General features: G+C 42.4%; 1 protein-coding gene across 1 annotated transcript; it reads right to left on the minus strand.

Moving 5' to 3' along the window:
* Window positions 1–456: 456 nt before the first annotated feature.
* On the minus strand, window positions 457–27,212 carry tdrd3 (tudor domain containing 3). The gene is made up of 14 exons (XM_017478732.3): window positions 26,815–27,212; window positions 25,110–25,200; window positions 22,360–22,425; window positions 20,123–20,283; window positions 10,965–11,106; window positions 10,669–10,740; window positions 10,369–10,518; window positions 8,261–8,410; window positions 6,096–6,267; window positions 5,799–5,921; window positions 4,387–5,321; window positions 3,819–3,944; window positions 3,490–3,612; window positions 457–778 (listed from the first exon to the last, which is right to left on the minus strand). Exons 1-13 carry the CDS (start codon window positions 26,850–26,852, stop codon window positions 3,496–3,498), a joined length of 2,343 nt encoding a protein of 780 aa, XP_017334221.1. The 5' UTR covers window positions 26,853–27,212; the 3' UTR covers window positions 457–778; window positions 3,490–3,495.
* Window positions 27,213–27,466: the final 254 nt, after the last annotated feature.

Raw genomic sequence — 27,466 nt, forward strand, 5'->3', positions numbered from 1 at the left:
TTGAAGAGCCAAGCTTTTTTTTGTGACTGAATCTCAAAGTGTGTTCTACTATCCTACCATTGTAGCATTATATTATATATACACTAGGTATTGAGCACATATATTGAACAGGAAGCCGGTTGAGATTTGGAAGTGGCGGGTTTTAATATAAAAACGTAACATCAGTTACTACACTACTGAAGTTTGCTGGATGTAAGATGATTCTGTGATCATTGTGTTTGGCCGATCAGTGATCTGCACTGTTTCTAGCTCCACCCATATCTCCTTATTTGGTACACCTGAGCAGGAACAGTACCCGAATTCAGTGCAGGTACTTGTACAGGGACATGTGGCTCAGAGAACTGTTCCTACGTACAACCACTCCACGCTGTCGGGTGGGAAAAAAAATGACTAGTACGTACCTTCACCGAAATGATGAGCATCACGAGTAATAAGACACAGACGACGCTGAAGAAATGGTTATATGGTTGCACTGTTTTTATAATCATCATCATCATTATTATTATTATTATTATTATTATAATAACCACGTACGATAAAACCGCCAACATGTACAGCAGCCTTATGCATATCACATTAACACACACACACGTGAGTGTGTGTGGATGCAGCTAGTGCAGCAAGCCCTTTCAGCTCTCTTCTTCTACACTTCACAGAGATAGAGACAGAGAGAGGACGGAGTTCGTCTTCCGCCAGAGTGTTTCGGTTGATTTATCTCAAGCCGTAGTTTCAAATGAGATCGGGTCGTTGATCACCCGTGTACCTTCCCAACGGGGGCCTGAGGGAACAAACACATACCACGGTTAAATTGTTTGCATGTTTCTCTGCCTCCATGAAGTGATCGTTTGACCAAAAATCAAGCGCTACATCCCTAAGACGATCCATCATCAAAGACTTTGGTGTACGGGGGTTTATTGTTGTTGTTTTGGTTTGCACTGGAGTTACAAGGCTCATGTATGTAATACATACCTAAATCATCTCACTCACTCACATCAAACACTCGCTAATGTGCTTCCTGATGCTGGTGCACACGGTTATCTATCAAAATGGCCGATAGGACATCAAACAGTCGTAGCTGCACCTTTGAAGTCGAATTTTCCTCAGACTCAGTTTAGTCCACACCAATTCTAATAATAAAATGGGTCACATTAAAAACGCCGTTATGATGTTTTGGACACAATTGCGCTCTCGGCCCGTTTCATAAAAGGTTCCTGGTAGAAAATGTCATGCTGGGCGTGTGCACTGCGAGTCTGACCCATGACCTTTAACGTCATGTTCACTGTTTTCGCTCGGCTTGTGAATTTGAACGTAAAATATGCTTTCTTGCACGCCCCATCATTGTGTATATACTATATAAAAGCATTAAAACTGACATACACAATCCAGAAAATGGCTTCAAAATAAGTCATACCATTTTGGAATTGTAGAGATCACGTGACACAACGCATAATATTTCCAGAATAAGCTACGCTTTTTCCCTTTTCAGTCTGTACAGGATTTCGCAGAGGTTTTTGTTTTGCGATTGATGCGGCCAAAAACGCTCGATTTTGCTGCGGCTTTTTCGAAATTTGCGATGCGATTTGGGGAGCTTTTGGCGGAAAACTACTTAAATTGTCTTTCGCAGCGATGTTTGTTGGTTAATGAGGGCTTTTATCTTTACTCGTGTTCGATGCACATGAATTGAAGAGGGTTTTGACTGAATGCGCATTGTGATGATGTCACCTGACGTGTCTTGGACCAAAACTCCAAAAATCTGTAACATGCGGTAATTTTGAAAAATTGCAAGCTCCTCCGTATATTGTGAAGTTTGCATGATTTTGCGTTGACTTCTGATATTGCAAAATCGTGAAATCCTGGAGGGACTTTTCTATGCTATAACATGAACATGCTTTTTTTTTTTATTTTTTTTTTTTTTTAAGATTGATACTTTTTGGTGAACAGATTAAAAAAGACGGTTTGTTTGGTACTGGTGGTCGAAAATGCTGTTTTTATTGGATAGAAAGGCAGAAAGAGAGAAAAGGTGCATGTTTACGTTTACCTTGTTAGTGTGGAGGAAACGCTAGAAGTCATTTCTATGATAAAGATCCAATTTGATTAACATTTTTTAAAGCAAATAGTTTAACATACACTATATATACACACCCATATATATATATATATATATATATATATATAAATATATATATATATATATATATATATAGTATGTATGTGTGTATATGTATGTATGTATATATATATATATATATATATATATATATATATATATATATATATATATATATATATATATATAGTATGTATGTGTGTATATGTATGTATGTATATATATATATATATATATATATATATATATATATATATATATATATATATATATTCCATACAGACTTACTTTATTCGGCTGCTTTATGAAACTGTTCCTGTGCGAATGCTGTTACTGAACCAAATGCGAATGTGAGATTATTTATGTTTGAAGTTTTAGACATGTATGATAAACTGGTGGCTATAAGCTTCCCTCATTTGTTAGCCGCGATACCCACGTAGCTCCAGTGCAAAAAGCAAACTCGAAACCCCCAAAATAATCACCTTAATTATCTGATTGTTTATTCACTACAGGATGAAAATGTAAACGTAAAGATGTCTGTTTTATCGCCAAACTATCACTTTAAAATTGCTCACTATTGTGCTGAGAGACCTAAAAACCAAATTACATTATTACATAAAAGCTAGCAACTGCAGGGCGTGATGGCTAATTACAGGCTCTGATTTGTCGATCAGGCTGCGCATTAAATAAAGCTTCGTCAAATACTGTATAATTCACTCCACTGGCAGATCAGAATAAAAAAAGACATGCACAAGACACCACATCTGCTATAACTAGGAAATATTGTCATTTTAGACAAGATGTCATTGTGTCCGCATGTAGGCTGTGTGTAAGTAGTATCACTGTAGCATAGGAGAGTGTAATACATGTGGAAGGTTTGGGAGTAGATCTATTGACGTATATAGAATATGAAAATATACACATTCAAAGGCAAGAAAATATCTTGCTAAAATTTTCCTTGTAGCTTGATGTATAAAAATGCTTTCACAGCATGCTATAATTTCACAATTTTATCACACATAAATGTTATGATGAATTAAATATATATAGATAGATAGATTATGTGTAACATACACACACATATACATACATACATATATACATACATACATACATACATACATACACATATATATATATATATATATATATATATATATATATATATATATATATATATATATATATATATATGGATGTGTATATATTTATATATTCCTTGAGGTTTTATTTGCTTAATTAAGTCAAGTTAGATGGTATAATATTTGAATAAATTTGATTAACACTTAATTTAAACAATAATAAAGTTTTTAGGAATTTGAAAGCTCCAAAGTGCACAGAAAGCTGTTCGTGTGGGTGTGTGTGGGTGTGTGTGCGCTCACCAAACATCAGTCCCTTGCTCTGGGAGGTTGGTAATACTGCTGTGTAGGTCGAGTACGTCTGGGCTGGCCGTCACCTCCTCGTCGGAATTCCAGAGAAGTCTCGTAGTAAAGGTCGTCCTCGTCCTGTATAAGGCACCGGGTTAAACGACAGTCATTTACGCGAATACAAAATGAACAGCTGCCAACAGCTGCCTGTCAGGGCATGTATGACCGAAACAGAGTCAGGTTCACATGACTGTAAATCAGATCAGATATACATGTACACCTTGAGATTTAATTTAAAGCTGTGTGATTGTGCATTATCATCATCATCATCATCACATGCTCACCCACGTGCCCATGTGTACAGGTCTGATATTCTGAAGCAGGACCTCCTCGCAGTTGCCGTAGTCACTGAACACGACCACGGCTGTAGAGCCTGAGGGATGCACCGCATCGATCACGGCCCTGTAGAACTGCGCATACAGGAACAACAACAACAAGATTAACAACGGTTAAACTATAGAGAATATAAACACATTTAACAGGTGAAACCAGCTAACTACATCATTTTAAAAGTGATACACATATAAAGAACCATTTAGAGCTTTTAAATTTCACTCTGCCATTGACCTACATTTTATGGCTGAACGACAGGAAGGCATCCAGCATTCAATTTGATGTTTTAGGAAAAAGGGATTTGATTTTAGGCTTCATTTTTGAAACGGATCTAAATCTCTGTAGGTATGCAAGAGCCGGGTTCATGTTAGGGCCGGTCACTACGACGATATCGTACTCCTGATAATCATTCTGATTTCAGAGGGCTGGATGAGTCACTAAACTTGCATTGGCACTAAATCAAAAGATCACCACATCACGTATCGTAGTATGGTGACATTAAACTGTCATTCCACTGACCTTGTTGTCCTCCCAGTAAAGTGCAAGGCACTGGTCGCCGGATTTCCAGTTTCCGTGGTTACCGCTCTCCCCTTGATAACCCATCTCTGACCCTCTGTGACCTTTGATCGGTCCTGACCTCTTCTTGGGGCCGGAGTTGTAAAAGCTGTTGTTCTTGTGAGGCAGGCCTGAAGTCTGCGCTCTTTGATGGAAGTTTGAAGTCGGAAGTTTGAAGTCTTTGATGGGACCCGTGCGTCTGGGCTCCGAATCGCCGTTTTGAAGAAGCGTGTTCGGATTCCCGCCTCCTTTAACGAAGGGCGTCTGCCCCCCATCGTGTAGAACGTTGGAGGAGTCTTTCATCCCAGGAGTGTGGACAGAGTTCCAGTTGCCCATGGTGTCCCGATCAAAGTGGGCAGAGTTAGGTCTGTCCGGCCTGCCTTTCCTCTTGCTGTGGGGTTCGGGTCTGTCCATCATAGCCGATTCCAACGGCTTGGGTCCTAGCGGGCCGTTCGCTTGGCTCCTTTTCGATTGATCGGATCCGGCTGCATGGTCCGGCTCTCTCGGACCGCGGTCTCGTTTTGAACTCTGGTAAAAGTTCGCAAACTGACCCTGTTGACCTTTTGACCTCTGGTTTGCTGTAGAGGCAGAGTTCACGTGTCCGCCCTTTGCGTCTCGCCTTTCGTCTTTCCGCTGCTCTACTCCGCCTCTCCCTCTTTTCTCACCGTCGTTCCATCTTTGACTCTGCGAGGGGGTTAGGAGAAGCGATTCGGCAGTGCTAGGTTTGGGGAACTCGCTGTCCCTCTGGAAGCGAGGGGGTCGATCGTTCCTCTGCGCCCGGCCCTCGTTTCGGCTAGGCTGCTTGTTCTGAGAGGCTTCGCGGGGGACGTGGTCAGAATTTAGGATGCTTGTCCTACTTGGATGCTCCTGTGCTTTTTGCGGTGGCTGTTTCTTCGTCTCTAGAGGTTCAATTAAAAGTGGAAAACCTTTAAGTGCCTAAAAGGGAAAACCCATTAAAAGAGACGACACCTATTCACGCTACAGCGCTACAAAGGCATTTTGTTCTACATGTTATGGCATGTACGTCAAGTGCAACCATGCCTTATGCAGAGTAACGTATGAGGTACAGCAACAGGCAGGGTTTTATTCCTTACATAAGACTAAGCCCTGGTATCCTTCAAATCACACCTTTTTTTCCCTAATATTGGAGACAAAAATCGCTAGCCAACAGAGAAGGCATATACATTACTCCATATCCACATATACACGTTTAAATAAATCAGAGTGTTTTTATATTTAAATAGAAACACATAATAAGGCAGATCAAGTCAGTGGGCCCTGCCCCCTCTGCATGAAAGACAATACATAAGTGTCAGAAATATGGCGTTACTGCACTGGCTGTTTCACTGCCCTCAAACAGCACACATTCCATTTACCATCAATAGAGAATGCTCCCATTTTAGACTCCAGGAAGTCGAAGAGCGTGCTAGGCCCTGAGGGTCTCGCTCCTCCATCCTCATCATCATCCTGCCTGGATCTTCCTCGCCCTCTGCCCTTGCCTGATAGAGAGAAGAACAGCGTCGTCATACCACCCGGAAGAAAAAAAAAATCGTATTAGTTTAACTCCGACATGGTATAAAACCACACATATCAATAACTACCACGTGAAGCAGCTTAGAGCAGTAGCGTAAATCAAAGGCTCTTATTTGAGGCCAACCGTGCGATGATTCTACCTCTGGGTGGAGGGCGAGATGGCTCTACGGGGGCTGCTCTGGCCTGGGTGGTTCCTGTAAGCAGGGAATTAAGTGCTGCCTCCATGTTATTGTTGTTGTCCAGCAGTGCTTGCCTGGCTGCCTCTTTACTGAAACCCATCTCCATGATATCCCTTAGAGCCCGCTCGTCCACCTGGAATTATATAGGACATATGAAGCCACGGCAGTCTGAAGAGGACGCTGTATATTGGACCAATGTATAGAATATATCACGTATATAAGAGCTTTGAGGTTTTGAGTTCAGCTTTTAGTTTGAAGCACCACAAAAACAAAAACTCACAAACCTTCCATTTTTAAAAACTCAATGAACACACTGCGTCGTGAGATACAGATCACTCTGGCCACACACAAATTCTGTGTACTACAAAGTGAGTATTGTATACTGGATAATGCATACTCTATAGGTTGTACTACATACTGCACATGACGTAGTCTACTGCATACTACGTTATTGCGTAATGCATACAAGGATCAGTGATAACTTTAAACCCACTGACAGGTGAAGTGAACAGTCTTTTCTCGAAGTTGGTGTGTTGGAAGCAGGAAAAATGAGCAAGCGTAAGGATCTGAGCGACTTTGACACGCGCCATATTGTGATGGCTAGACGATTGGGTCAGAGCATCTCCAAAACAGCAGGTCTTGTGGGGTGTTCCTGGTTTGCAGTGGTTAGTACCTAACAAAAGTGGTCCAAGGAAGGACAACCGGTGAACCAGTGACAGGGTCATGGACGCCCAAGGCTCACTGATCCATGTGGGGAGCGAAGGCTAGCCCGTCTGGAACGATACCACAGAAGAGCTACTGTAGCACAAATTGCTGAAAAAGTTCACGCTGGCTCTGATAGAAAGGTGTCAGAACACACAGTGCATCACAGCTTGTTGTGTACAGGGCTGTGTAGCTGTAGACCGGTCAGAGCGCCCATGCTGACTCCTGTCCACTACCGAAAGCACCTACAATAGGCAAATGAGTATCAGAACTGGACCATGGAGCAATGGAAGAAGGTGGCCTGGTCTGATGAATCACATTTTCTTTTACATCACGTGGACGTCCGGGTGCGTGTGTGCATATGGGAAGAAGGCAAGCCGGTGGAGGCAGTGTGATACTCTGGACAACGTTCTGCTGGGAAACTTCAGGTCCTGACAATCATGTGGATGCTACTAAACATGTCTCACTGCAAAAATTGTTCAGGAACATTTCAAAAACATGAAAAATGTTCAAGGTGTTGATACGGCCTACAAAATTTCCCAGATCTCAATCCGATCAAGCGTCTGTGGGACATGCCGGACAAACAAGTCCGATCCATTGAGCCCCCACATTGCAACTTGCAGGATTTAAAGGACATGCTGTTAAAGTCTTGGTGTCAGATACCACAGCACACCTTCAGAGGTCCTGTGGAGTCACAAGGGGGGACCTACACAATATTAGGCAGGTGGTTATAATGTTATGGCTGATCGGTGTATATTATGTACTGCATACACTGTATACTGTACAGAGCGTACAAATTAGAATTAAAATTTACCTTCCTTACAAACTGCTTACTGAATACAGTGTACTGTGTACACCATACTTAGTATTACACACTACGTACTGCATAATGTACACCACATACTACGTCCTGCATACTGATTATTATATACTACATACTGTATATTACATACTGTGTGCTGTATACTATACACCACATACTGTACACTAAATGTTGTACACTACATACTGTGTACTGTACACTACATAGTACATACTCTGTTTAATCCGAGTTTAAAATGAATTGCACGCTTACTATGCCATTTTGAACACAGGCATTACACGCTGGTTGGAATTGAATTAAAAACAAGTTACTTGTGAATGTTTGATGCCAAAACCTTAAAGAAATGACTCGTTAGGCACGAGCGCCCTACAAAAGGGTTGCATGTCCAGAAGAAGAAAGATAAGGGAGGAAAACAATCCCTTGAAATACTTACACAGATAAGTCATCGTCTCGTATATAACTCGTAAAAATGTATCTCACCGAAGCCTTTCTCATTCAACCAACCTGAACTTGTGTTATGTTGTATAGTACATCATACCGAAAGGTATGCATTGTTTTTTTTGTTTTGATTTTTTAGATCAAAGGTGATGCCAACTCATACCAGCTCACGATACACTCCCTCTGGCCTGCTCTCAGTCCCGCTCTTATCTCGCTCGTCTCTTTTTCTCTGGTAAGTCTCTCGGTTCTTGGAAGTGGAACCCGGATTGGCCAGGTTGCTCCTTGCGTTGCTTCCGCCGCCAAACGTCCGTGTCTGCACGCAAGCAGAAGTAAAACACAATAAATGTTTATCAAAAGATTGTAGATTTGGGAACAGATGACCAGGGAAGTTAAAGCAATATTTCTCAATAGAGCAAGCACACAGTTCTGTACAGAACATCATATAGGACACTTTAATTTTCTTTAGAAAAAAAAAAAGGGGGGGGGGGGTAAGTGTGGAATAAGCATCCATTTCCCTAACAGAGAAAATTGCATTTTTCATTATTCATTTCAAATCTAATTTTTTTTTTGGTCCTGTGTGAGAATTATTAAGCTCGCTCGAAGCCTAGGGCTGAAGTGATACGAATAGACAACCCAATTACTTATTACGTTATTAAAGTTTTTCCATCTACAAGTGGCTGCAAAAATCTCAGCAATTAAATGAATTAGACCGAAGAGCCGTTTTCGTATTGCCTCACTGACGAAAGACTTCAGACAGCACGAGTCAGAGCAACAAGTCAGAAGAACGAGTCGTTTGGGGCTGCATAAAATATTCATCCGAAATTGATGCTGCAATTAACCTGCTGCTTTATAAACTCTACAGCGATGCTCAATAAAGTGCTCGAATGTATGCAAGTGTCCCGAGAACACACAGCGGAACACACTATCAATACTATTTAGCAAGTGAATGTACTTCATAATTAAAATGGAATACTTCTACTCTTAATCAATTACATTTCCACACACACACACAAAAAAAAACAAACAAAAAAAAACTTTTGTAATTTATAATACTGATTTGTACAAATTCAAATGCGATGTGGTTCGTGACATTTGTTTGAATGAAGCCATAATAACGGGGACAAATATTAACTCTGGGCATTATGCAAGAAATAACTTTTCTTTTTTTTTTTTTTTTTTAAACAACTCAGGAATGTTCTGTAATAGGAAAATAATCAACAACAGGGTGGTGTGATGCAGCCTGATACTTTAAAACTGTTCATTTTCCCCTCAATAACAGCACGCCATGAAGTTTTTCGATTCCTCTTAAGCCACAGCAATTTGCCCGAATAGAATTTTTTATTTATTAATTAATTCCACGTCCCACATCGACAAGTTAGTTCCTGTGGTCAATTATGTTAAAACAGCTAAAGGTCACCAGCCTCTCTTTTCTCTCATGAAGTTAATAAGACGGAAATAAAAACGACATAAGCTCCTGTCTCCTGTAAAGACTTTCCCTTTACGAAGCACTGACACTGGAGACTCCTTCCATAAATATGAATGACAATGCATTAGAACGAGCTGCGATTTGTCTGCTGTTATAGAATATTAAATGAACCTTCTGACCAATCAGATCTGAGTATTCTATAGCGTTGTGGAATAAGACAGAAATTTCATATTGTGATAATTGAAGACCTTTGACGATAAATTTTATATATATATATTATATATATATATATATATATATATATATATATATATATATATATATATATAAATAAACACACGCATATATGTATAGCGTATGTATATATGTATATGTGGCCAGAGTGATCTGTATCTCACGACGCAGTGTGTTCATATGTATATATGTCTTAGCATCTCATCAGCTGCTTCCAATCAGAGTTTTCTCGAATTATAAAAATAAAAAGTACTGATATTTCATTAGTATTTTTAACACTCATATTAATGCCCTCCTGATACTCCTATTAATGATCCTCTAAACTTTGCTACTTTTCATATGAAGTATGCTGAGCAGACGGTTACTGATTTGAAAGTGTTTAAGAAAAATAAAAAATGCCTGACTTTCAGGTTAAATTTCAGTTTCAAATCATTCACTTTTTACTTTTAACTATGACATCACAGAGCAAAGTGTAGTGCAGAACCCTTCTTAACTTTCGCTCGGGAATAATTTTTACTGCTTTCACTTTTAATTATGTACGAGTATGACATAACACCCTCTAATTTCACTTAAGGGTCATTTTTTTGGTACCCCCCCCTCCACACACACACCTCTTTGCTTTTGGCTACTTCAGCAATAGCGGCAATCCTCTGCTTCTCAAACTCGTCGTTTTCGTTTGCCGCTTTGGAGACGTTGCTGCTTTGTAGGGTTTTCTTCTGGTCCAGCGCCTTACTATCCACCTCGTCCTTACGCACACATTTCTGAGGACGGGAAAACACAAATACGATTTTTGCTCTGTGTGTGTGTAATCGAATACTGTATAATCTACAACCAAAAACAAAAAGGTTGTGTGCATTCAGATCATTCCTGTAATCAATCTTTAAAGAATGTGGTTGAAACGCTCGTCTTACCTGTCCGAAGGGCACAAACGGAGGCGGGCCACCCTCTGCACCTATATTATTTCTGCTGTGCTTCGCCAGACTCTGTTAAAAAGTGTAAAACAGGTTTTAAAAAAGGACTTTTTTAATAACTCTGCTTCACCAATTTTCCTGTAACAGCATTCCCCCAAGTGTTTTAATACTTACTTAATTAACTGAATTGAGAATGAATGAATATACAATGCATGAGCATGACCACAAAAATAAAGAAATAAATAAATAATTATTACGTATTACTCATACAGTCTGACACTTCTCCAGAGGCTCACCCTTTGTAGCTCCCATTTCTCAATCAGGTGATCCACCTCTCCCCCGAGGACCGCGATTTTGCAGTCGTCTAATAGAAGAAAGCCGTTTTTCACAGGCACCGTGCCCAGGAGTTTCACTTTGGTTCCAGGTGGAGTGTTCAGACTGCAAGCAGAATGCAAATCACAGCAAACCTCAACCACGTGGGTTTTTAGATTCGGATTTATTGATCAAAACGGGAGATGGTGTTTGAAGCAAGAACAATGTAGTGTCCTCAAGAATTACTGGAGTTAAAAATAATTGTATAAAATGCTAATTACACAATGCATGGATTCCCCCCCGCCGCCTTAAACAGGTGACAACTGTTGATGACCGACAACTCTAAGGAATAATTATAATTAAATGCAAGCAGTGTAATCTTTGGAGAAAACAAATTAGCCCTCAGTGCCTAGGAACTCTGTCCTGTTTAATTGGGGTATAAATCATGATGGTGCACACATTAAATTCTCTCTCACCCATCGGCATGGAGAAACCCAAAGAACTTTCTGGGTGTACAAACAAGTGTCGACCTGCACGTTAGGTAACGGACACTCTGAAGAAAGCACTGTCTATCTGCCCTCTTCCACATACATGAGTTCACAGATGCCCATGATTGGCTAGTGTCACTCTGATTGACAGGAGAGAGAGAGAGAGAGAGAGAGAGAGAGAGAGAGAGAGAGAGAGAGAGAGAGAGAGAGTAAGCCCCTCCCACCTACAGAACATCCCCAATTTCGCTCTCTCGGACTCCCAGCCATCAGAATTCGAACTTGCGATCGCTGGACGAGAGAACCAACACCTTTTTTGTGTGTTGCAAAACTCAGGAACCTGTAATAAGGACATTTTAAAATGTCTGGAACAGCTGAAAAACAAATAGTGATGCCACCTCCATTATAACATCAAGTTGCTTTGAAAGGTCACAGGCTTTTCATGAGTGAGGCACGAAGAAACGCAGCTCCTGAACTCTTACTCAAGAACATTATTAACATGTTCGGTGAAAAAAATGGGACTGTATAGAAGCAAAAATCTTCCATAAACTATATTGGCAGTGGATCATTGATGCTTTGGGGTTGGTGGTTCTTAATTAGATTAATGCCATCATGAAGGATATTTTAGACCAACGAGCTAGCTGACTGCCTCTGCAAGGAAGGTTAAGAATTTAACACAGCTGGATCTTTCAACACTATCTCAGATAGTCTAGGACACTATCTCAGTCAGCAGAAGAGACCTGGATGAAAACCTGAACTGAAGACGACGTCCTAATGCACAAGTATAAGAATATAAAAGGAGTCTGAAATGCTGTGAATGGAGGGGAGTCTGTTCCCTTGATAGACATCACAGGAAGAGACTCAGTGCTGTTAATTCTCTCCGGGGGATTCATTATATATTAATAGTAAGGGTGCCAATAATTTTGAAACAAGTGTTTAACATGAAAGAAAGGGAGGAGGGGCACTATTTACAAAAAGTTTTTAGAAACTATTAAAGGAAAGCTATAGAGCATCTCCAAATGATTAAGCTAAAAAAAAAAATTTTTTTTAAAAAAATTCATTATTTAAGGCATGCTTGTTTTCCTAAAGGGTGCCAATAATTCTTTCATGCATCGTGGTTGTAAAGAGTGCATCAGCGGTTATAAACACAATGCAGCCTATTTTGAGTGCGTTGTGTTTAAAGCGCCATGTTACGTTCTTTGCAACCGCAGGGTGTTCCAGAATTATTGGCACCCTTTGTGGAACAATTAAGGAGATTCATTACCAAAAAGAAGCAACAAACGCACATTATAGATGCCTGACCCAACCTTTTCTTTAACTGACTGTTCTAAAAAAGTAAACCCAAACCCCACCCCCCCAACCTCCTTTCCAAATTTCCCTTCAGCTGTGCAAGTGTAGATTCGAAGCCAGCAGACTGATTTTAATTAAAGTGAACTTATCGAAGAGAGAGAGCGTGAGAGAGTGACAGGGAGAGAGACAGAGAGAGAGAAACTCAATTTCCCCCTCACAAGCATACCAATAAGCCGTAAGCCAGAGGAGATAGGGAGTAGTGATTATGCCAAAAAAAAAAAATGTTAGCGCGTTTCCTCAAATGGACCTCCCTGTTAAATTTCAGTATGATACGGTGCACTTATGAAAGCACTCATTCTAAATCACCCCTCCTTCCTCCACACGGCTCGACTGGTCTGGTCTACGATCGGGTCAAGGTCTTATGAATGCGTTTGTTAGAAACGAGGACCGGGGCAGGATCAGCGCTCCAATTAGAGCCGTCTTCCTCTCAGCCGTTTCCAGCTGCGGCACGGGAACGAAAGCAGAGTGTGATGTGTGAAGGAAGGGTCTGGTCTGCTTGGCTTACCTGCTACAGAACAGCACCGTGAAAGAGCAATCACTGACTCCCTCTGACTCCCTCCCTCCCTTCCTCCCTCCCTCCCTCCCTCCCTCCCTTCCTCCCTCCCTCTCCGACTCCCTCTCCCCCTCCCTCTCCCCCTCCCTCTCAGACTCCCTCTCAGACTCCCTCCCTCCCTCCCCTGCACTCACTCTCCCTCACCCACTCGCCCCCTCACTCACTTCCCTCCACTCACTCCCTCCCTCCCTCCCCTCCACTCATTCCCTCTCCCCGACTCCCTCCCCGACTCTCCCTCTGCCCCACTCTCCCTCCCCGACCCCCTCTCCCTCCCTCCTCGACTCCCCCTCTCTCCCTAACCCCTCCCTCTCTCTCCCCCCAACTCCCTCCCTCTCTCTCCCTCTCCCCGACTCCCTCCCTCTCTCTCCCTCTCCCCGACTCCCTCCCTGACTCCCCCTCTCTCTCCCCAACTCCCTCCCTCTCTCTCCCCAACTCCCTCCCTCTCTCTCTCCCCAACTCCCTCCCTCTCTCCCTCACTCCCCTCCACTCCCTCTCCATCCCTCACTCTCCCCCACACTCCCTCTCCATCCCTCTCCATCCCTCACTATCCCCCACACTCCCTCTCCATCCCTCACTCCCCCCCATTCACTCTCCCCCACACTCCCTCTCCATCCCTCTCCATCCCTCACTCTCCCCCACACTCCCTCTCCATCCCTCACCATCCCCCACACTCCCTCTCCATCCCTCACCATCCCCCACACTCCCTCTCCATCCCTCACTCCCCCCCACTCACTCTCCATCCCTCACTCTCCCCCCCACTCACTCTCCATCCCTCACTCTCCCCCACACTCCCTCTCCATCCCTCACTCCCTCCCCCACTCACTCTCCCCCACACTCCCTCTCCATCCCTCACTCTCCCCCACACTCCCTCTCCATCCCTCTCCATCCCTCATTATCCCCCACACTCCCTCTCCATCCCTCACTCCCCCCCACTCACTCTCCCCCACACTCCCTCTCCATCCCTCTCCCTCCCTCTCCCTCCCTCACTCTCCCCCACACTCCCTCTCCATCCCTCACTCCCCCCCACTCCCTCTCCATCCCTCTCCATCCCTCATTATCCCCCACACTCCCTCTCCATCCCTCACTCCCCCCCACTCCCTCTCCATCCCTCTCCATCCCTCATTATCCCCCACACTCCCTCTCCATCCCTCACTCCCCCCCCACTCACTCCCCCCCACACTCCCTCTCCATCCCTCTCTCTCCCCCTCACTCCCTCTCCATCCCTCACTCTCCCCCTCACTCCCTCTCCATCACACTCCCTCTCCATCCCTCACTCTCCCCCACACTCCCTCTCCATCCCTCACTCCCCCCACACTCCCTCCCACTCCCTCCCACTCACTCTCCATCCCTCACTCTCCCCCTCACTCCCTCTCCATCCCTCACTCTCCCCCTCACTCCCTCTCCATCCCTCACTCTCCATCCCTCTCCATCCCTCATTATCCCCCACACTCCCTCTCCATCCCTCACTCCCCCCCACTCCCTCTCCATCCCTCATTATCCCCCACACTCCCTCTCCATCCCTCACTCCCCCCCACTCACTCTCCATCCCTCACTCCCCCCCCACTCACTCCCCCCCCACTCACTCCCCCCCACACTCCCTCTCCATCCCTCTCTCTCCCCCACACTCCCTCTCCATCCCTCACTCTCCCCCACACTCCCTCTCCATCCCTCACTCTCCCCCTCACTCCCTCTCCATCCCTCTCTCCCCCACACTCCCTCTCCATCCCTCTCTCCCCCACACTCCCTCTCCATCCCTCACTCCCCCCACACTCCCTCCCACTCACTCTCCATCCCTCACTCTCCCCCTCACTCCCTCTCCATCCCTCACTCTCCCCCTCACTCCCTCTCCATCCCTCACTCTCCCCCACACTCCCTCTCCATCCCTCACTCCCTCTCCATCCCTCTCCATCCCTCACTCTCCCCCACACTCCCTCTCCATCCCTCACTCCCCCCACACTCCCTCTCCATCCCTCACTCCCCCCCACACTCCCTCCCACTCACTCTCCATCCCTCACTCCCCCCCACACTCCCTCTCCATCCCTCACTCTCCCCCACACTCCCTCTCCATCCCTCACTCTCACTCCCCCCCACTCACATGAAATGAACTGAACTTTACAACACTTTAAGTTGTGCGACGGGTCATAAAACTTTACGTTTTTAACTTAAATTCTTTTCTTTTTTTAAATCGCGCCGGCTCAAATGAAGGAATCATTTTGGTTTTCTGAGGTATCACGTCACTCTCCCCCTCACTCCCTCTCCATCCCTCACTCTCCCCCTCACTCCCTCTCCATCCCTCACTCTCCCCCACACTCCCTCTCCATCCCTCACTCCCCCCCACTCCCTCTCCATCCCTCACTCCCTCTCCATCCCTCTCCATCCCTCACTCTCCCCCACACTCCCTCTCCATCCCTCACTCCCCCCACACTCCCTCTCCATCCCTCACTCCCCCCCACACTCCCTCCCACTCACTCTCCATCCCTCACTCTCCCCCTCACTCCCTCTCCATCCCTCACTCCCCCCCACTCCCTCTCCATCCCTCACTCCCTCTCCATCCCTCTCCATCCCTCACTCTCCCCCACACTCCCTCTCCATCCCTCACTCCCCCCACACTCCCTCTCCATCCCTCACTCCCCCCCACACTCCCTCCCACTCACTCTCCATCCCTCACTCTCCCCCTCACTCCCTCTCCATCCCTCACTCTCCCCCTCACTCCCTCTCCATCCCTCACTCTCCATCCCTCTCCATCCCTCATTATCCCCCACACTCCCTCTTCATCCCTCACTCCCCCCCACTCCCTCTCCATCCCTCTCCATCCCTCTCCATCCCTCATTATCCCCCACACTCCCTCTCCATCCCTCACTCCCCCCCACTCACTCTCCATCCCTCACTCCCCCCCCACTCACTCCCCCCCACACTCCCTCTCCATCCCTCTCTCTCCCCCTCACTCCCTCTCCATCCCTCACTCTCCCCCACACTCCCTCTCCATCACACTCCCTCTCCATCACACTCCCTCTCCATCCCTCACTCCCCCCACACTCCCTCCCACTCCCTCCCACTCACTCTCCATCCCTCACTCTCCCCCTCACTCCCTCTCCATCCCTCACTCTCCATCCCTCTCCATCCCTCATTATCCCCCACACTCCCTCTCCATCCCTCACTCCCCCCCACTCCCTCTCCATCCCTCTCCATCCCTCATTATCCCCCACACTCCCTCTCCATCCCTCACTCCCCCCCACTCACTCTCCATCCCTCACTCCCCCCCCCACTCACTCCCCCCCACACTCCCTCTCCATCCCTCTCTCTCCCGCACACTCCCTCTCCATCCCTCACTCTCCCCCACACTCCCTCTCCATCCCTCACTCTCCCCCTCACTCCCTCTCCATCCCTCACTCTCCCCCTCACTCCCTCTCCATCACACTCCCTCTCCATCCCTCACTCTCCCCCACACTCCCTCCCACTCACTCTCCATCCCTCACTCTCCCCCACACTCCCTCTCCATCCCTCACTCTCACTCCCCCCCACTCACATGAAACGAACTGAACTTTACAACACTTTAAGTTGTGCGACGGGTCATAAAACTTTACGTTTTTAACTTAAATTCTTTTCTTTTTTTAAATCGCGCCGGCTCAAATGAAGGAATCATTTTGGTTTTCTGAGGTATCACGTCGTAAAGTTAAATTGGACTAAAAATTCCTGCCAGACCGAGTAAACTTTCAGTAACGCCGATTTCCTTCATACTTGCGTCTGTATGTTGATGACCGCTAAACATGCACATGTTCAAGGCACATTTACATTTAGTGACGCCCACAAAACTCCATAAAAGGAAAAGCACACAGAGCTGAAAGTTATAAAATGATAACTAAATGGTGAAAGTATTCCTCCTTTTACATGGTGCCATTACTTTTGCTCTTATTGAATGGCTAGTCTTGCGTGTCTTAATTTGTGGATTTTATTCGGCTTTTGACCTAGTTTCACAATATTTTTAATTCAATTTGTGTGCATGATTGAAATAAATAAGCGGTTTAAACTTGACGGCGTAATCCATATATAAACTGGGAGGTTCACATTAGTGAGTCTGCTTCTACGCACATTTACACAAAACTTAGGATACGAACATTTTTCTCTAATAACTGGATTTTCATAAGCAGCAAAATCCCATGATCAATTCTCCTGTGAACGACTTAGAAATAAATTCATTCATATCCATCTTCATAAACATAAATCCCGTTTTTATTCTTGTATCCTCAGATTTAAACCAACACAACCCGCATTCCCTTAATAATGGGGATTAATTTCCCAAAAAAAAGGAAATGAACAAGGCTAAATGCAAATATGTTACGAGTTGTGGATCGTAGATGTCCGGAGTATGATTTCAGTTAAATTTACAGTGTTGAAAAAAATTCAATTAAATAAATCCCTCCATGCTTTACCGCCATCTTTGAAAACAGAGGCTGGCTATAACACTGGGGAGGAGAACAGTAGGATGTATTATCTCCTGGCCCTGAGGAGGGAGACAGGGATGGATGGAGAGTGAGAGAGGAGGAGTGCATGCATAAAGAGAAGTCTGTTCCTCAGACAAACGTGGCAGCGCAGCGCTCCAGTCTCCACCTGTACCGACTGGAACGGCGCCATGCCGCCGGCTGCTGCCAGGACGCAGCAGTAAATAAGACGGTGGAATGGAAGAGGATTATCTAGTAGAAAAGGAGTTAAACGAAAGCGAGGTGAGAAGAGGCCAGAGGGTCGGCGTCATCCGTGTTACGCAGCTCAGGAACACAGACAGGTCTTGCATGCTGATCTCACATTTCCTTCAGCGAAAGCGTATCTACTGAGAGCTGACTGTTAAGCAGAATTTTCCCGCCTCTGTCCGAAAACCGAAACATCGCTCAACACCTTTTAAGATCTGCAATTTATCATCACTTCCAGACAAACCTCACTGACGTTTAAACAACCTGCAGTCATGGCTAAACAAAACCGTATGACCATACTGCCTTCGAAGTCATTTTAAAACTCACTGACCGATATCTGGCGTAAAATGAGAGTACGACCATGTGGCAAGCAGTAAATAAAACACCTCGGAACGCACCGTTATAGAAAAGTAATCAATTACGGGGTGGTGTGATGAAGCCAAGTTACTTTCACCAACCTGCAACACTATATCTCATTATAATAAATTAAACATGCATGTCTTCTAAAGGGATGTAAACTTATTCTCTACTATATTAATACAGACTAGAGAACCTGTCATTGGCCACAGTTAAACACAAGCATGCATTAATCTGACCAGCACTATTCTTATTTTTTTTTGTTTAAATAACTGCCATCATCTATTTATCATTACTCGTTTTAAACAAATCAACTCATTTCTTTCCACAAAGGGTGCCAATACTTTTGGAGCACGCAGTCTTTGCAAAGAACGCAACAACGGTTTAGACACAGGCAGCATATTTTGAGTGCACTGTGTTTACAGACTCACGTTGCAGCCTTTGCGAACGGGGTGCACACCAAAATTATTGGCACCCTTTGACTAAACAGAACACAAAACTGCATATTTCGTGTTTTTTTGTTTGTTTGTTTGTTTTTTTTAATGATGACTACAAATTGTTTTACAATGCTTATTTAGTTATTTATTTATTTACACCATCCAGGATTATTCAAGATATTCCTTTACAATATAAATACAATAATAAAATAGTGTGGTTTGATAAAGCGCTCATTTGTATATTGTGGATAACGGACATCGCTGTTTTTGCGCCGGCTGAAGAGCCTGTTTGATTATTTTTTTAGCCCTCGACGTGTAACAATCGCACTAGAACTGCAGTTACGTGTCATTTGTCAGGACAGAAGCAAACATGAGCGCTGCTCTTTTGAGAACGTTTCAACATCTGCACTTCAGCGCTCAGTGATTTGTATGAGTGATGACGGCTGACGCAGTTATTCAGCAAATTAAGCCTAATCATCTGTCCTAAGCTAACGTACTTATTCAGTCTCTCCCGAGCCACATCCATCAAGCCTTACCCTGCCTATATACTCTGAGTTAATTATCTTTTAAATCGCTTTGCACATGTAAAAATCATAACTACAAACAACTGACATGTGGTTTGTTCTTGCAATTAATAGCTCTTTCATTTCCTGTATGATTAATGACATCATCAAATGAATTACACAGGAGAGTAAACGGTAAACTGATTAAAAGCCTCGGTCAAAACACGTGTCTTTGTGACAATAAAAACCTGTAACTTATTAAGTATTCATAAGTGGTTGACTTGAGAAATAGCGTATAGCCTAAATTCGTTCAAATTGCACTTGCGCAAATTGTCAGGGCCGTCTCCATGGCAACGCGTCTACAATCCCAGAAAAGAAATCAGGAATGATTCATTTTATGCAGCGGCACTGGGGAAAATCTGCAGTATAAGGACTTTCCAGATGTTTCGGTGTGGGTGTGGACGAGCGATTTTTGGAAAGCGTCTGAAAACGCAGCTTTCAGATCTATCCAGATTCATGTGGATGTAACCTCGGGACTCAGGAGTCTAGCTGTGTGCAGTTACAGTGTCATGTGACCTCAACATAAATATACCTGAAAGGTGTGTTTGTTGGGTATTAATCGGGGTTTGGCTTTAAAAATGATTCCAAACGTCAAAAATCCAGAAGAGCGACATAAAAAATACAAAGAATACAGCACAAACGGCACTGCGCCTAATTCAGCGACCGATCAAATATACCTTGCGATGCATTTTATAATCTGTGAAGGTCTTACCTAATTTTCGACAGATGCTTAAACTCCAGCCCTGCGCACGTGGTCTGTCCGTCAGTCATTTGGAGGCGGAGCATTCTGGGAGCAGCCTGGGACTCCTCGTGTTCTTTCGGGGCGGTGACATTGCGTATCTTTAGCACCTGAAGGACACACGGGCCCTTCAACTGACGACAAAAAATAAAAAAATAATGGACAAAGTCATTACAAATATCCTAACCTGGAACAACCATGATTTATAAGTAGAAATAAGGCAAAACTGAAGAAGTTAATTAAGTAAGGAACAATTGACGATGAGATCTGCATTATTTTCTAATAATTCAACCGACCGGGAGTCCGTTATTCTGCTCATACCACAATTCACACGCCAGAAGACGTTGTTCAGACGTTTTTTTTTCAGTTGTGTGTGTGTGTGTGGGGGTGTTCACAGTGATGTAGAGACATCTTAGAGTCTTAGAGTGTATATATACACACACACACATACATATACAAAAATATATTGCATTTGCATTTTATATATATCTAGATAGATACACAGACACACACACACACACATATACATATATATATACATATATATATATATATATATATATATATATATATATATATATATATATATATATATATATATATATATATATATATATATATACATACACACACACACACACATATATATACACATTTATATGTATATATATACATATATATACATATATATATATATATATACATATATATATATATATATATATATATACACATTTATATACATTTATATATATATATATATATACACATTTATATATATATATATATATATTATATATATATATATATATATATATATATATATATATATATACACACACACATACATACACACATACATATAACAAATAAATATTGATAATCGTTATGTCTCATTACTGCAATCATACATGCACTGTCTGTCTGTCTGTCTGTCTGTCTGTCTGTCTGTCTGTCTCCCTCGTAACTGCATATGAATGGCTCAAGCCTCCACTTTGCCTCGTGGCCGCATTACCACCTTGGGTGCGCACTATTTTTCTAATAATTCCACCACGGGAAAGTCTTCAGGACAGACACGTTTGCGCTTTCAAGTTTCTCAGTTACATGGCAAGCGGCCTATTTATTTATTTTTTGGTCTTATTAACTTGAAGAGAAGGAAAACGGAGAGGTTAGAAGCGATAGACGTGACAACAGGACCTAACTTGTTTCGTGGACATTCCATGACATTAAACGTATAAAACGTACGAGATGAACAGAAGACGTAAACATCAGCAAACTGCTGTGGTATAAGAGGAATAAAACACTTCAGGACACGCTGTTAATGGAAAAGTGCGGGAGCAGTAACTGTGCTTCACGTTGTGTTGCATTACACCACAATGTTGTTAATTACATTCCTTTAACAGTGTTTTATTCCTCACTCAGGACCTTGCAGTTCCAGGTTCATGTAACCTGACTACTTGTGGTGGGTTGTTTTTTTTTTTGTTTGTTTGTTTTTTTTTTTTTTTTTAAAGTGTAATGTTGTGTAATGTCAGTTGGCTCGAAATCAGAAATGTGAGATTTCATAATGTGATAAACGTTTGGCAAATCATCAACACCTGCATTCTCATACCAACCGCTTTTTCATTTTAGGTTTTTAATGACTACTTAACAAATAACAGACCAAACAGGTTTATTCTGACCGGGGAGAAAAAAAAAAATAAAAAAAATAAATCATCTTCAGGCTGAATTATTATTTGTGCATACTTTCCGGGCTTCCCTCAGAAATACTGCTCGAATCTTCTTCTCGAAAATTTGTGAAACCCGTCTCAGGACCTTTTAATTCATTTATTTATTTTACTCTGACATCTCCCGGGAAAAAAAAAAAAGCATGGCCAGATTAGGATTGAGTGACTGAGCGGACTGTACAATTACAAACAGCGCTCCCTGTCCAGAAAATCATATCCCTCTCTCGGATAGATATCCGGCTGTGTCCTGTCTGAACTTCTACAGAGAGTGAGCTGAACATTTGTGTCCTGGTATTTCACTCCGTCGAGGAAGCAGGAAACACGATTCCTTAAAACGAATAACAATTCACACGAGATATCTTATCTGCCTTCCTACAGGGACATCCAGTGGCCACTCTGTGAAAGTACTGGAATAATACTGCAAACACACATGGACTCACACTCCTTCTCAGTCTCTCTCTCTCTCTCACACACACGTAAAATTACCTCCTCCACTCTGCCACTGTTGATATCAGCAGGCAGAAAACCTTTTCCAATTGATCTCAGATCAGTCTGTAAAGGAAAAGCATAACAATCCATGAACAACAATCCATGTTTATCTGGTTTAATCATTAATCTCGTCACGGTTATGTAAGAATGTGCCTACTACTACTATTAACTTTTGATGTAACATTTATGGAAGGAGTCTCCAGTGTCGCTGCTTTGTAACACTCGGCTAGTGTTTGGGGAAAAAAAACTCGGTAACATGACGAGCTGTGTTTGTTTTTGTCTTATTAGTTGAGAGAGCAAGAGAGAGAGAAGAAAGGTTCTTGAGGGAACAGCGAACAGGAACCAACTTGATCTGAGGACGTTCCACAACATTAAATGTAACTATAAATGGATAAAATGTAGACAGTGTTGTTCTTTAATTAAGAAAATATTGTAGTTAAGGAAATACTCTGGTATAAGGGGAATAAAAATAAAACATAATTGAAAAAAATTTAAATAAAAATGCTTATAGGAACGTTATAAACGATGGTGTGGTTTGATACAGCCCCACACTGTTACCACGAAGATGAAGTTGATTATTTTCCTATAACAGCAAGTCCCGAAGTGTTTTTATTCCTCTTATACCACAGAAAGTGTTTTATTCCTTCCTTTGACAACGCGTAACGAGTTAAAATTGACATGACGGCAAAGAAAAGGCTCAGAAAGGCTGTTTAAGCAAACAAAACCCGGATTTGATGAATATGCAAATTAGAACGTTCCATATTTGCATGCTGGAACATGATTGGTTCTTATACATACAACCGACTTTTCTATTACATGCACTTATTAATCCTCTAAAAAAATTATTTGTATTAAAAAATGTGTTTTATTGATCTATTTGAAGTCCATAGTGACTTTCAATCTATGACACGAACTGTTCTAGTTCAACATGAACTGTCTGCAACCTTCTGCCTAACCCAGGGGTGGGCAACCTTATCCGGAAAGGGCCGGTGTGGGTGCGGGTTTTCATTCCAACCAAGCAGGAGGCACAAACTGAAAAGGAGTTCAAATATACAGACAGCACGCTGGTCACATGATCGCATTGTTTCATGCGGAACCTGCGATATTATACGGTTAAACGACCACGTCATAACCGCTAAAAAGAGCTCTTCGGTGGATTTCAAACGACACGAAAGGCGGACATTTTAGCCGGCTTTGGAGCTCTATTTGTGGTTAAAATAATGCCTCAGGCGCTGCTACGGAGCTCATTACGTTTCCCTCGATCATTTTCACCCGGCTCAGACACTTTTTTCCAAGACACTTTATTCAATCATATTTTTGGAAGTTTTTGGACATGTTTGATTCCAAAAAAGTTGGGACGCTGAGTGAAATGTTAATAAAAACAGAATGCAATGATTTGCGAATCTCATAAACCTATATGTTATTCACAACAGAACATAGAAAACATATCAAACGTTTAAACTGAGGAAATTTACCATTTTAAGAAAAAAAAAAAAAGTTTATTTTGAATTTCATGGCCACAATACATCTCAAAAAAGTTGGGACAGGGGCCAACAAAAGGCTGGAAAAGTAAGTGTTAGTAAAAAGAAACAGCTGGGAGTTAACTGGCAACAGGTCAGTAACATGATTGGGTATAAAAAGAGTATCGTAGAGAGGCAGAGTCTTTCAGAAGTAAAGATGGGCAGAGGTTCACCAATCTGCGAAAAACTGCGGCTGCAATTTGTGGGACAATTTCAGAATAATGTTCCTCGACATTCAACAAAACACACATTACTCTAATGAACATGAACACATGAACTCAATTCTGAAGATTAAAGTAAGATTATTAACTTATTGAATGTTATTCATTCATATTAACATTGACTGAATTGTAAAAAACCTCCTGTTAGTCTCACATTCACTCTCCACAAACACAAGCATTTCTACTTCATCACTGAACATTATTATATATTATTATATAATATCAACTTTTTTTTATGTATCAACCTCTCACTCCCACTCTCTCTCCCACTCTTACTCTCTCACTTTCACGCCCTCTCCCTCCCTCTCGCCCTCTCCCTCCCTCCCTCCCTCCCTCTCCCACTTTCTCTCTTTCACACTCTTTCTCTCTCGCTCTCTCTCCCACTTTCTCTCACTTTCACACTATTTCTCTCTTGCTCTCTCTCACATTCTCTCTCCCTTTCTCTCTCCCACTCTCCATCTCTCACACTCTTTCTTTCACGTAAAATTGCAAAGACGATGAATATCTCATCATCTACAGTACATAATATCAAAAATCTGGAAAAATCTCTGTGCACAATGGATAAGGGTGAAAATAAATATTGCATGCCCGTGATCTTCGGGCCCTCAGGTGACACTGCATTAAAAACAGGCATGATTATATATGATTACTTCAATTTTACACAGCGTCCCAACTTTTTTGGAATTGTGCTTGTATGTTTTGTACAATATAAAACCCCTGTTCCTAACCAATTCCTGATTTATTTAGCTTGGTTCAGACTAAAAAAAAAAATAAAAATTTACAGCACACTGCTCTGCATTGTTTATGATTCAGAAAAAGAGTCTTTTCAGTCAGAATTGTTCTTCATTTATATTTTGTGAACGGAGTTTTGTGAATGGAACTGAATCGTGATCGGAGTGTATCGTTATTTATTATCAGTCCAGAAGTGTTTCTGACTCTACAGTAAAGCCGATTAGCTGCTTGTCAGACATTTCATGACACACTTTTCACGTGCATACAGACTTACATTCAACGCTAGGTTGATGACATCATTGAGGACCGCCTTCTCTTTCTCTGAACAGCTTTTGCACTCCTCTATTCCTTCATCTGTGAGATACCTGACAGGAAGAAAGACAGAAACCTGTTCATCAGAAGAATGAATCGTACAATGTTTTTAGTCTTCTACTTTGTAACTGTGTGATATTTACTAAAGAAAACACTGACCCTATATCCAGGATCGGTATCAGATGTAAAGTAGGTCATGTGACAGTAATAGAGGCCACTTACTGTTTGTTACCATAAGAAGAGTGAGCAGCTAGCTGTTATAGTTAATATAGCAATCAAGAAACTGTCAAAACAAGTCGGGGATAAAGTTGTGGAAAAGTATGAGCGAGTCATATTATATCCGTTATTAAAACCGGAAAGAATAACTAGCTCTAACTAGGATGCGGACGTTTACCAAAATCAGAGACGGCAAGCGTAACTCTGTGGGAGCGTGAGATTTCCACAGCTAATAGGAGCGGAGAAGGCGCTGAGAAGAAAAACCAGAAGCTCTCCACAAAGCAGAAGAAAAAGCAAAGCATGTGAAAACCAGTTGGAAGATTTGGCAGACATGTATAAAGCTTCTCAGATCTGAAGCTTGGAACAAAAGTGGAAACTCGACACAGTTCATAACTCAAAAAAAGTCTAAATAATAATAATAATAATAATAATAATAATAATAATCTTCATCCACACTGTGAAGCACGGCGGCGGTAGCATGGTGTTGTTGGAATGACGGATGGAGTCATCCTAGAAGAAAACTTGAGAAAAAGAAGACGACGAGGACAACTCGCCTTCCAACACTGCAATGTATCTAAGCATACTTCTGAAGCACTGAAGCGATTCAAAACCGGGAAGCTGAACGTATTAGACGGACACGGTCAAAGCCCAGACGTCAATACTTGAAAACTCATGCTCACCAACGGACTCGGGTCCAATCTGACAGAGCTTGGGCAATTTTGCCGAGAAGAACGGACAAAAATATCAGGATCCAGAGATATCACAGAAGACTTGCAGCTGTAATTGCAGCCATTATTGATATAGTGGGGGGCGAATACTTATGCAACCAACAATGATCTGATTGGTTTTAGAATTACTGAAAATTTTAAATAAAAGAAAAAGTCATTTCAGATAGTAAACTACACGTGCACCAGAGCTGATATCCGCCAAAAAACGGGTAGATAACTAATAACAGCCGGTGTGTCAATAGTAAACTAGCTGACGTTGCTAACTCCTAGCCAAGATTAGCGTGCTAGCTAGCATACTAACTTATTAAAACTACCAATTTACTCAGCTAGTTTTGGTTCTCGTAGATTAACGATGGATTTCTTAATGCTCCCGGTGCACCTCTCATTCAGCTACTGATTCACTTACTAACCTCATTTCTATCCTTGTGTAGCATTACACAGCTAGCTAACGATAACCCCAGGTTTTCTTCCCATCCGTATTCCACCGCCGCGCTCTGATTGGATACCACTATCCCAGCTCCTGTGCCAGGATTGGCTAGCACTCATACTCAGAAACGGTCCACCAACTAGACACACGAGAGCACGAACTTCTAACCAATCCTAGGATAGGAGGCGGGATTTCCCGCATTACGGGTGCTGCTATGACAACCGCGCGCTAAGATGAGTAGTTATGCTGGGTTTTTTTTTTTTGCTAACAACAGCTAGCTTGTTGTAAATACTCACCAGCCTTCTTTATTGAGCGCTGAGCTCAGCTCCATCATCTTCCAGCTCGTAATAAAACGTCCGTTGAAAGAGAGCAGTCTATCTAAGCTGCTGCTTTTTCATTATTTATCGTAAAGCCGTAAAGCTAACTGTTCAATAACAAAGCTACTCTGCCAAAACAGATGCGACTCCTAAACTTCTGCTACGTCAAAGGTCAAAGTTGACGTGTTCCGGTTCCGTCACGGAGCCTGCTCAATCCCAAAAATTTAAAGTGCACTACATAGGGCTCAGATTCCACACTACGTGCTGCACTACGGCCAAGTCCTCAGTTATTAGCATGAAAATGAGCAAAAATTTTAATATATTACATGCATAAAGTTTTCTGTTCCTTTAGTTTTTTGTGTTTTTTATTCCTTTGTAACTTTTCTTTATTTATTCTTCTTTTTTCGTTTAGTTTCTTTAGCACATTTTCTTTAGCATGTTGTTTTCTTTTGGGTTTTTTTCCCCCTTAGTAAAATTTCTTTAATATGTTCTCTTTGTCATTTTTATCTGAAAATTTACTTCAGTATTTTTTTCTTACTAATTTTTCTTTAACATTTTGTTTCTTTAGTAATAGTTTACTTTTTTATTTTCTTTTGTCCTTTTTCTTGAAACATTTTTGAAAGTAAACGAT

This window comes from Ictalurus punctatus, chromosome 10 (assembly GCF_001660625.3).
Source record: "Ictalurus punctatus breed USDA103 chromosome 10, Coco_2.0, whole genome shotgun sequence".
NCBI classification, from domain to species: Eukaryota; Metazoa; Chordata; class Actinopteri; order Siluriformes; family Ictaluridae; genus Ictalurus; species Ictalurus punctatus.